This window comes from Gymnoscopelus braueri (genome assembly GCF_963280865.1).
Source record: "Gymnoscopelus braueri genome assembly, chromosome: 18".
Lineage (NCBI taxonomy): Eukaryota > Metazoa > Chordata > Actinopteri > Myctophiformes > Myctophidae > Gymnoscopelus > Gymnoscopelus braueri.
In genome coordinates, this window is record NC_137618.1 from 28,129,353 (window position 1) to 28,141,930 (window position 12,578).

Genomic DNA, 12,578 nt, shown 5'->3' on the forward strand with positions numbered 1-12,578 from the left:
AAAAATATACAAAATTGAAAACTGTATAGGCATTATAGGCATGTTAGTCTGTAATGTAGATGGATGGTCATGGGTTCAGATACACAAAACATTTTGGTGGAGAAAATATGCATAAAATAACTGAATTTGAGGTTAAATGCACACACTAGAGGGTGGAAATTGCCATCCCCTGGGACCCCAATAAGCCCCTATAAAAGAACAACAGAAACACTTTACTCCTAACAAGGTAAGTCAGTAGACTGAAAAATCTAATAGAGACCGCAGAAAACATCAAACATCAAACATCAAAGCATTGAATCTGGTGTGAATGTTCAGGAGAGATTCAGATATGGAGAGCAAATTTTACAATCATATTCCAGACCCGTTTTAAGTCAGAATTATGTGATTGGGCATGCACACTTCCACCAGAACGCTTGCCAGTACATGGCTCTAGAACATACATACATGCACGCTCGCACGCACAAATGATTGCACAAACGTAGTCATGTTGGTTTCATGGATGAGTCTCATACAATTTGAACATCTGACACATGCATGCACACGAACACACACACACACACACACACACACACACACACACACACACACACACACACACACACACACACACACACACACACACACACACACACACACACACACACACACACACACACTTAAACCATGCTGGCTTTTGTTTCTTAACATCTCTCTCCCACTCACACACACATGCTCTTGCGTGCGTGCACCAACACAACCAAATAAACATACAAGAACAAAATGCATTTGGGCAGACACAGTGTGTAACAAGCCCACAGGGGGATTTGAATGGTCCCTAAAGCTAGGTGGCCACATATTGATGGCTGTTCTATAAACTGCCAGCTGCAACATTACTTTTACATGCTGAGATATGGTCACCTGCAAATTGCACAGAATAGCCTGAGGCTGGTGTGTTTGCTATCCTATCCAGGGTCACAGCCATGAACAATTGGACTACAGGAAAAATAACAGTTGGAAAACCATTATTATCTGGAGACTGCAGACAACCACATCAGTGTTGTCCTGAGAGATGCTTGCTAAGCTTGCAGACAGTTATCATGACCAGAGCATATCAAGGGATATGATTATTACAGTGGTGTAAAGTAACTAAGTACATTTACTCAAGTACTGTACTTAAGTACAATTTGAGGTCTTTTTTACTTTACTGGAGTATTTCTAATTTTCAATACTTTTACTTCTACCCCACTACACCTCAGAGGCAACTATTGTACTGTACTTTTACTCCACTACAATTATTTGAAAACTTCCTTTGAAAAAGGAAGAGTGACATTCTGTATGTACTGTATACGGTATAACATTTTGTATATACACACGCGCGCGCACGAACACACCTACGCATGCACGCACACACACACACACACACACACACACACACACACACACACACACACACACACACACACACACACACACACACACACACACACACACACACACACACACACACACACACACACACACACACACACACACACACACAGGGGCGCGCAAACACGCACACACAGTGGGGCCGCGGTGGCTCAGGGGTAGAGTGGCCGGTAGAGCGGCCGGATGGCAACCGTGAGGTTCCCAGTTCGATCCCGGGCTCCCCCAGAGTTAGTATCGAAGTGTCCTTGAGCAAGACACTGAACCCCTAATTGCTCCAGATGAGCAGGTTGGTGCCTTGCATGGTTTCCTCTGCCATCGGTGTATGAATGTGTGTGTGAATGTAATGCACAATCTATGTAAAGCGCTTAGAATAAAAGCTCTATATAAATGCACCATTTTCACACACACACACACACACACACACACCCTGTATATATTTATGTGAAATGAGAGTTTTTAGCCCTACATTTGATTTTAAGCACATTGTAGACAAAATAGGTTTTGTATTCTCCTAATAGCTACAATGTAACCAATGCAAACCATGTTGTTTGTATAGTCTGTTTGGTGTTGATTGTTTTAAAATGGACTACAATGGAAACAAGCTTGGCGTTTTTGTGATTTGATCGATTTTGGGGCTTTTAATGATGATTCTATGTTCTTTTAAATGTTGCCAATAAAAGTATTGTATAGTATTGTATTCTATCTTTCTCTCTGCACTGATCTCTAATCAATTGATAACTTTATCTATGCACGTAAAGTGGTCTCTGGTCTGGCGATAGTGAGAATCTCTTTTACACTTTTACACTTTCTCAAATTACAGCCACTAAGCATTACACACATCACTGATTATAATGTGTAATGATGATGATGATGTATTCCTTCTGTATAAATTGATTCAGATACAAATGGCATTTGTAATGATAAGTATGTAAAGCGGAACAACATAAAACGAATACAAAGGAAAATCCTCAGTGTTCATTTAATAACAGAATAAACCCCTTAAATCCTACTGACTGGAGTCCCCCACGGTTCCGCAGGGTCCCTCCTGTTTTTGCTCTACACTAAATATGTTTGAATGTTCGCCCCAGAGTATGCTAGACCAGTGGTTCTCAAACCTTTTCAAGTCAAGGACCCCCAAATTGTGTATTTGGCCGCCGACACCCATCTGAACATGTTTTGTGCCAGGGACCCCAAGAGAAGAGAAGATTTATGCAAAAAATAAATAAAGATTATTCAAAATCTGCTGTTTTTGAATAGCCAACATATAAATGTATATTGACCCCTGGGGGTCCCCGGACCCCACTTTGAGAACCAACTGTGTATCATAACCTACCGTCTTTCTTCACCAGAACCTCCTTCTGACACATGTCCTGCACGTTGACGGTACAGTTGACGATGAACTCCGGGGTGGAGCAGTCATTGTGTGTGACTTCCTCACACTGGTAGCACCGGATCTGCAGCGCCAGCCCTGCAACACGCACATACTGTAATCAATGTGGACACTACGTAGGCTACAGTATGTGCATGTATTATATATGTTGTTGTTGTATGCATGTTTGTATGTTTGAATGTGAAAGTATAAACCGACAGCCTACAGTCTGTCTGTCTGTCTGTCTGTCAGCCTTGGTTGATTTATTATGATTTATGCAGAACATCACATGCATTCACTATACAGGGATACGCACACAGCCACTAACACCAACTTTGATGTCACTCACTCAACAGGAACCAGGTTATGATAATATAATAATAACAATAATAATAATAATAATGAAACACATTTGAATTATGCCTTAAACTGTATATAAACTGTATTCCATTATTCTCTGTGCTAATCATATGTAAAACCTCAGAAATACTTTATAGTGACCTATCTATCAGTCAGGGGGTGGTTTTCTGTTGCCTCTGTGTAGAACTACTTTAATACATACAGTACTATACTATAACAGTTCATTAGCAATGGTGGCATGGAATTCCTTACCAATTTCATAATCATAATAATAAGTAGTAAGTAATACATATTTTAACAAGGTTAAGGTTGTATTTGTTTATACAAGGAATAATGTAGAACACTAGCCTATGATCTTTTTAGAAAAGAAACATCATTAACTGAATCCATTGCTTTTATAGCTACTGCCAATTACAACTGTCTTATCCGTCAAAGTTTAACCAAAATAGATATTCTGCATTTGGCTTGTAAAAACGACTTAACGTGCACAATAAGTTGAAAGTTCTTAAGCCAATCTTTGACAATCTTTCAACCAGGCTATTTTTCTATGTTCGCATGAATGCTTTATTCAGCGCGCATCTGCTCGAGTAATTATGATTTGATATAACCTGTAACTTTGGAATTGATCGATATGGTTTATAATCCAATTGTTCAGAGATCAGTTACGCACATGTTGGATCATATCAAGCTTTTACGCGCGAGAACGCGGTGCCATGGAATCATAAAGACGAAATAAAAACAGATATTTTAACATACCTGACTTGACAAGGTACACGATCAAAGCTGTGACAATAAACAGCCGCATTGTCCCTGTTGTATCGAGTTGGACAGAAACATCAGACTTGTTGGATCAGATGACAGGTAGAGTCCACAGGCTGCTCATGATGCGTCCGTCCTCCACACCGTTCAAACACGGTGTGGGATGATGGTGATCCACTGAGTTTACGTACCGTCACCGTGTGACGTTAACTTAATGCTCTCATCTCAGTCAGCGTTTCCCAAACATAGGGTCGGGACGCATTTTGGGTCGCTGGTCCGTTTTTATAGGTCAGGAGTAAATATAGCCTGTTTTTAAATAATAATAATAAAAAAAAACTAGAAAAAGTGCTCTTCGGAACACAGGTCTCCGCCATGTTAGGCAGGTTATTGTTGATGGAATATGAAGAATCCAGAGACAGATCCATCTTCATCACATGATAGAGATAATTTGCGTGATTCTCCATGAATTGAGTACCTGGGGATCTCAATCTTCTAAATAAAGTATTCAATCAATCAATCAATCAATCAATCAATCAATCAATCAATGTTTGGACAAAATCTGTAGGAGTAGGCTAATATTAAAAAAAATGTTATGCAAAAATCTGCCCCCTGATGGTGCTATAATAGGTCAATGTTAAAAGGGTGGCATTTGTTCCTCAACATAGTGGAAATGTGCGCGCAAACTTTCACCGCAATCAGATGCTGCATTCATGATTTAAGGCATTTTGTTAAAAACGGGCCACTCCTGCAAACTTTAGATGTCAATCTTAGCCAATCAGGATGGAATATGAAAAATCAAACAGATCCGTCTTGATCCCATGACTATAGAGATCATGTATTGTGTACCGATTTGCGTGAAATTTTGATGAAATCTGTAGGGTAATATATATATATCTTTTTTTTTATATAAGATGGCCTCCTGGTGGCGCTATAAAAGTAAGATATGAAACATGCAGGGCAAAGGTTTTTCCTTGGCCTCTAGGGAGTGCGCATACAAAGTTTTACACAGATCGTGCAGTTATAGGTAAAAACACGAATCGGCCTGTTATAGCGCCACCATGAGGCTTATTAGAACAAATTCAAGGGGCATTTCTTCCTCAGCCTACTGGGAATGTGTAGCCAGACACTCAGCCTGAATTTTCATTTCGTTTCACTCAATTATTCAGTCTGAAAGCCCTCTCAATGCAGCCGATTTCTGAGATGGGGGCGTGGCCAAAGTGGGACTCTTTGGCAATTGGTTCATACTGGATTATCCCGATCCCGATTCGTCGTACAGATTTTCAACCGAGAAACACCCGCCTTCGACAGCGTCACCAGACCCTGAATGCGAGGCAAACGATTCAGGGGGTGGAGCCAGGCTAGGGAATGTGCGTATACAATTTCACAGAAATCGCAAGCTGTGTTCTGCAAAAATCAACCTCCTGGTGGCGCTATAACAGGCCAATCGGAAATATTTGGCATTCAGGGAGTGTGCATGCACAGTTTCGCTGCGATTGGCCCAACGGTGCCGGAGATTAGCTGCTCACAGACAGACGGACACACACACACACACACACACACACACACACACACACACACACACACACACACACACACACACACACACACACACATACACACACACACACACACACACACACACACACACACACACACACACACACACACACACACACACACACACACACACACACACACACACACACACACACTCACGGACACACACTCACGGACAGACGGACAGGGTGCAAAACATCGTCTCTGCCACGCATTTGGCCTGGCGGAGACAATACAAAACAGAACTAAAAAAAGGTTTAAAGGTGTATAGTGATAAATAAGTGTTAAATAGTTCTATATTCTGATAGAAATCATTGCTTAAGTTTTTTTTTTTCCAGCAACAGGTCTCTCTTTTAACAGAACATTTTCAGGTAGGGTCAGGATACGGATACCATAAGTTTATCCAATCAGGCGTGAGCATTCATAAGAAGTTAAATTGGAGACCCTTGTTACTGAACAAACACTCTAAAGCAGTGTTTCTCAACCTTTTTTGGGCCAGTGCCCCATGTCCAATATCCAGGTCCCTTACCACCCCCATGCACACCCAATTAATGCAGTTTTATTTGTATTGTGTAATTGTGTTTAGAAAATATTTCATTGATTTCAGTTTCAGTTTTCAGTTTTCAGTTTTCGGTTTTATTGTCACATCACAGGTTTACAAGGTAAAAAAGTGGGTGAAATTCTTTTTTGTACATCGTTCCCATCGCAACGTTAGTTTCCATAGAAAGAAGAGGGGGGGGGAGAGAAGAAGAGGGTGGGGGGCAGGTGGGAAGGAGATCAAAAACAAGAGAGCAACAGAAGGCCAGACAAGTTATCTACATATTTACAAATTACCTGAGATAATAAAAAAAACTAAAAAACTAAACTAAGGTGCCTGAGCATAGCAGCAATGTATTGTATACTGTGCATGTTATACTTATACTGTGCATGATAGACAAAGGACGTTAAGGTGCTTAGAGGATAAGGAGCACAATAAAAAGACCCCAAAAAAGTCAGTGCGTTATACAAGGGATTAAGGTGCAAAAGGTCAGTGCGTGTCCACCTAGAGTGGACTGACCCTAGTATAATCCGCATGTAGCTCCATGAGGGAGTGCAACAAAAGTCATTTGTACCTGGTGTGGTCCACAGGTGTGTCCGAGGGGGGGCTAAAGTCCAAGTCATTGTCCCTGGTATAATCCACAGGTGTGTTCAGGAAGAGCCAGAAAAGTCTGCGCCGCCTGCTGTCAGGCTGCTGAACTCATCCAGGCTTATGCCCCATTCAGCATTCTGACAGCAGCTGGATTGAAACTACACCAAAATCTGGTGGTGGAACTCTTGATACTGCGGTAGAGCCCCTTGCCCGGTCGCGGTCGTTGTAGGGGGTTGAACAGTCTGTGACTTGGGTGGTGCTTGTCCTTGATGATGCGCTTGGCTTTGACCACGCACCGCTTTTTGTACAGTTCCTGGAGCGCTGGGAGCTCGATTCCCATTATCCGCTCTGCCGATCGCACTACTCGTTGTAGGCTGACCTTTTCTCGGGCAGTGCAGTTCCCGTACCAGGCCGTGACACAGCCTGTTAGGATGCCTTCAACAGAACTGTTGTAGTACAGCCTGAGGATGCGACGTCCTACTCCGAGCTTCTTCAGGCGGCGGAGCCAGTACAGTCGCTGCTGAGCCTTTTTCCTCACGTGTGTGGAGTGTGTCTCCCATTTGAGGTCCTCCTCGATGTGTACTCCGAGGAACTTGAACTCGCTGACCCTTTCCACTGCAGCACCGTCGATGAGGATGGGCGCATGGTCTCTCCGCGGCCTCCTGAAGTCCACGATCAGTTCTTTGGTCTTGTCGACGTTAAGAGAGAGGTTGTTCTCACGGCACCAGTGTGCCAGTGATTTGATCTCCTCTCTGTAGTCAGACTCGTCGTTGTTGACGATTCGGCCTATCACTGTCGTGTCGTCCGCGTACTTTATGATGGTGTTGGAGACATGTGTGGCTATGCAGTCATACGTGTACAGGGAGTAGAGGAGAGGGCTCAGCACGCATCCCTGGGGTGCTCCGGTGTTGAGGGTCAGGGGGTCGGATGTGATGCTGCCCATTCTCACCACCTGATGTCGGTTGGACAAGAAGTCCTGTATCCAGTCGCACATGCTTGGGTGTAGCCCTAGGTGTCTGAGCTTTTTGTCAAGTATTGCTGGGACAATGGTGTTGAATGCTGAGCTGTAGTCCACGAACAGCATACGTACATATTTGTCCTTCAGCAGCTTGTTGTCCATGTGCGAGAGGACGGTGTGGAGAGCCATGGCAATAGCGTCGTCGGTGGATCTGTTTTTGCGGTATGCATACTGCCACGGATCCAGCGAGGCAGGTAGCGTGGAGCTGATGTATTCCCTCACCAGTTTCTCGAAACACTTGCTGACGATCGGGGTGAGAGCAACAGGTCTCCAGTCGTTCAGGCATGTCACTTTGGCCTTTTTGGGAATGGGCACAATGGTTGACATTTTGAACCCTGCAGGGACCACAGCCAGGGAGAGGGAGAGGTTAAAGATGTCAGCGAAGACACCCGCCAGCTGGTCTGCACATGTCTTAAGGACCCGGCCTGGAATCCCATCAGGTCCGGCTGCCTTGTGGATGTTGACCCGTGTGAAGGCTGTACGCACTTCTCTCTCCGAGATGGTTAGAGGAGGGTTCTCCTCTGCTGGTGCTGCTGATGGCCCCGCTTGGCTGCCGCGGTTGGAGCTGATCTCAAACCGGCCGTAGAAAGTGTTCAGTTCGTTGGGGAGGGAGGCAGGCGGGTTCACCTCGCTTCTGGTTCTTGTTTTGCAGTCTGTCAAGGTGTGTACTGCCTGCCATGTGCTCCTGATGTCGCCACTGCTGAGTTTGTCTTGCATCTTTTTTGTGTAGGCCTTTTTCGCCTTCCTGATGGCGCTGTTTAGGGCCGCGCGCAAAATATCAGATTTTACATTAACATGGACATAGTATATGGGAGAGAAAAAAAAGCCTGTTACGGTTTTAAGTAGAATTGTATATGGACATACAATTGTGTATAGGACCATACTGACATCATCATGTCAGTATCATGTCAGTAGTATAATGTTAGTATCATGCTCAGTATCATGCTCAGTATCATATCAGTATCATGGTCATCATGTCAGTATCATGACAGTATCATGTCAGTATCATGTGATCATGTGACAGGCCCTGTCACAGGTCACTCCAACAAAGCGTTGCATTGTGACAAGTTGTTCGCTTTAATATAAATTAGGCTTTAGTAGCCTTTCCAGACATGCACCTGACCTGTACAAGCAACATTCAACACTTACAATTCTAGCCAATTTTCCATAATTATCCCAATAAAAAACATGCAACTACACACAATTTAGAAACCACACCTCATTTGACTGCAGAGTAAACCAGAAAAGTGCACTCCTCTGAGTGCAGATCACCACCAGGCCAGGTTGCCGCAATGTTTGGAAGGCAGTCATAACCAATTGGAATGGAACCTGTGAGATCTGACTGATACATCTTTATTGCTGACTCCAGAGATAATAAGTACCGATTTATGTGAGTTTTGGACAGAATTTGTGTAGGAGTAGACCTACAGTAGTAGCAAAAGGTGTGTTTTGAAGAAAACACGGAATCGCTGAAAATGTAGTCTGGCACATGATCCAAGTAGCGTCATGATCCAAGGAATCCATGGGAAATATTATTGTATGACCTACGGTTCAAGAGGTATAGGCCAAAACGTGAAGCGAGTAATTATGCACACATTATTGCAATTATATTACTTGAGAAGTGAGGAATGTCAGAACTTCTGAAGATTTGAGGAGTCTGAGATCAGCAGCACGAGTCAGCTCCCTGGAAGCACAGTTGGATGCGGACTCCCCTGTCTCCCTCTCGCAGCTGAACGAGCTAAGGGACCAATACTGTAGTCGAGGCGGAGGATAGATCGAGGCGAAGTAACCTGCACATCGTCGGGATACCCAAGGGGAAAGGAGGGCAACAATATGATGATCGCCTGTCTGTATAAGACGTCATCTATCCTGGACACGAGTAGCCATTGCTTTAAAATAAGATGATCAGCTGTGTCAAAGGCTTTTGAAAGATAGTTGTAAAGCGTGGCACAGGTTTTTTGCAATGCAATGGCTCAATTACGTCATTTACAACCTTGTGCATGTGCAATACACAGTATTGTAAAATATGAAACCACCTTATTGGGTAATGACAATTAAGGAGGTTTCATTTTGAACCAGGCAAAGAAACTAATTTCCAATCAGTTTCATTCAGAGCAGAGCTGCATTTTATTACATTCCTGTTTCAGTTTTCAGACTGGCATTGCCATATTTTCTGTTGTCAACAAATAGCAGAAACTAACACACACACAAGACCGAGACGACTAGAACAGGGTTGTGAACCTGTGTTACATCCTCCAGGACAAACTCTGCACACTGTCAGGTGAAAAGCAGCGGTTGGTGACTCGATGTGTTTTGGAGGAGACATGTAGTTGTCTATACCCTCCCCAGACCAGTCAAATGGCAGTGACAGGAACTACAGCACACATAGGGAATTGGCAAAGACTAAATTGGGAGAAAAACGAAACACATTTAGAAAGGTGTGCTCAGAGTGCAATTCTCTGCCAGGAGGCACACCTACCATCCTCCATTCTTGTGTGTATGGTGCATGTGACATTGTTTTGGGGTTGTGTGTGTGTATGAAAAGGCACAGGTTAATGGGGGGGAATGGTTATGATAAAGGATGCTGTCATGCTGATGGTTAAAGGCTTGTTTCAATTATGTTTGTACAGTGGCAGACTACATAGATAGACTTATGAAATAAAGTTATATGTTCACAGCAAGTGCAATTTTGGACTCTATGGCAGGGCAAAAGGATCACAAAGAATGTCTGACAGTGGTAGTCACGAAGTTGCCAGAATAAAATGTTTGCTTTGCACGATTCTGGAAACCACTAATACAATGAATATCTAGGTTTCTGGACCACTTCTATCACTTCTCTTTTGTGAAAAGTACATTTGTCCTTTTTTGCTGATTAGTTTTCCTGGCCACCGTAATATTCTGACGTAGGACAAAAGGAACACCTCATTTACAGTAGAAAGATTAACTATACAGAAAAACTAATTATATAGAAAAAATAGTAGTTTGTAGAATATTGGTGGAGACAAATGGACTGACAGACATTTTTTATATATAAAATACTAGAGGTCCGCTAGCCGCGCACGGGGCTCTATTATTAGGCCTACGTCGTCTCCCCTCCCCACACCGCACACGTTCGGTCGCGTCGCCGTCGTTGTCTGTTGTTGTTGCATAAACATGGATGGTGGCTTGTTTCTCGCGCACAATCTGGCAACACTGAATGTAGTCCAGGCTGTTGGTTGGCTAGTAGTGGTCACGTGACAACAACACACACACACACACACACACACACACACACACACACACACACACACACACATGTCGCACAGACGCACACACATCCTCGACTTTTTCTTCACGGCGCTCGTGACTTAGGTGTTTTTGTTTGTGTGTTACGCACTGGATTGGAACTATTTTTGCAATGTTATTCTTCAGAGTTGATCTCAAAGAAAGGTGGGCCAGGGCGTCCGCTGGCCTAGCGGTCCAGGTGCATACCACATGCTGGTAATCCAGCTTGACAGCGTGTCGCGGGTTCGACTCCCGTTCCCGACGACCTTTGCTGTATGTCTCTCCCCATTTCCTGTCAGCCTATTGTCCTGTCCAAATAAAAGCCCAAAAAATATCTTTAAAAAAAAAAAAAAAAGTAGGCCATAAGATTGTTTTGTTGTTGTTGCTGGCTGGGTGACGATCATAGTGGAAGGATGTCTGTGCGGAGATTTAACCTACGGTGCTTACACACACACACACACACACACACACACACACACACACACAGTAAACTGTGGAAACACACCAGACTTTTTTTTTGCACACACGCGCATATACGCTCACACGCACTTTTAGATCCAGTCCTATTTTAAAGGGACTCGCGTATCCGCGCGGCTGGTGTAGCCGCTATCATTGATATCAATTGGATCTAAACAAACGCGCTGTACACGCCACGCATACGCGCGCTTTGAAAAGTCTGGTGTAGATCGTAGGTGGTCTTTGGGATGTACATGGCACGTGAATGACGGACATATTAGCGTGAGTGTGGTGTGATAAAGTGAAAGCAACGGCGTGGTTCGAACAAGGAGGCAAGAGGAGGGGAGGGGGGGGTGAAGCGAAGGACGTGCTTCTGTTGTTGTTGTTGTGGCGATGCAGAGAGATTGAACCTGCGCTGTTTGGTTTTATGCTTTATCCAACATGACAGCCATGTAAACAAACAACCAATGTCATTTACAACTAAACGTTGCTCTCAAGAATGTTTTGGAAAACATTTTAATAATTATAAATATTAATTTGAAAAATTAAATAATTTGAAGTGAGAAATAGACGATGCAATGACCGAAAAGTTATTCTATTTGATCCACTGCACTTTCTTGTTCATCTGCGCCGCGGAAAACAAATGAGGAAATGGAAAAAAAGTCGCCCCAAAACACAGTCGCCCCCCAGTCTATATACTGGCGATTTGCCTGTAATACCGGCGGATTTGGCCCGGATTGTGTCATTTGTTTTCCGAGGCAAACTTGTCCGCCCAGCCCAATACTTATGGAATACTTTCATTGCCGTAAGCAAGGAAATACTTGGTTTTGTTGTTACTTTTGGGTAAATTTATTGATGTATTTATTAAGTAGCCGTGTAATAAGCGGGATAATGGTGGTTAATCGCCCTGAAGGGCTTTAAATGTGAATAATGACTACGTCCCCATGCATTATCCCTTACATACTTTTGCGAGCGAAGACGGCTGATTTCAATGGCCGCCGCTTCGTGTTGTTTCGGCTGTGGCCGTCAGCGTTCGGTTGTGCTGACGGTAAACGGTGCGAAGGTGTTTCCCCGTCCGGTGTGGTCGTAATGTGGTGAGTAGAATTAATTATGTTGCGAGGTGGAAAATGTGTAGTGAGCAATGAGAAGTACCCTACGCCACCCGTAAATTCAGTGCGCACGTTGTGGCTGGTGTTGTGGCTGGTGTTGTGGTGACATTACATATGTAGTTGTTGTGTTTAGTCGAAATCAATGCTGTG

At 43.6% G+C, this 12,578-nt stretch overlaps 1 protein-coding gene across 1 annotated transcript in view; it reads right to left on the reverse strand.

Moving 5' to 3' along the window:
• LOC308073306 (ly6/PLAUR domain-containing protein 1-like) overlaps nucleotides 1–4,029 on the reverse strand; it is a gene marked incomplete at its 3' end in the record, with an annotated part of 31,986 nt that extends 27,957 nt beyond the window's left edge. Inside the window, exons 1-2 of the mRNA XM_080412183.1 lie at nucleotides 3,893–4,029; nucleotides 2,741–2,875 (exon numbers count right to left, since the gene is read on the reverse strand). Coding sequence (XP_080268309.1) covers nucleotides 2,741–2,875; nucleotides 3,893–3,941 — 184 coding nt within the window. The 5' untranslated portion in view covers nucleotides 3,942–4,029. The remainder of the gene's footprint in view (nucleotides 1–2,740; nucleotides 2,876–3,892) is intronic.
• Between the last annotated feature and the right edge of the window lie 8,549 nt (nucleotides 4,030–12,578).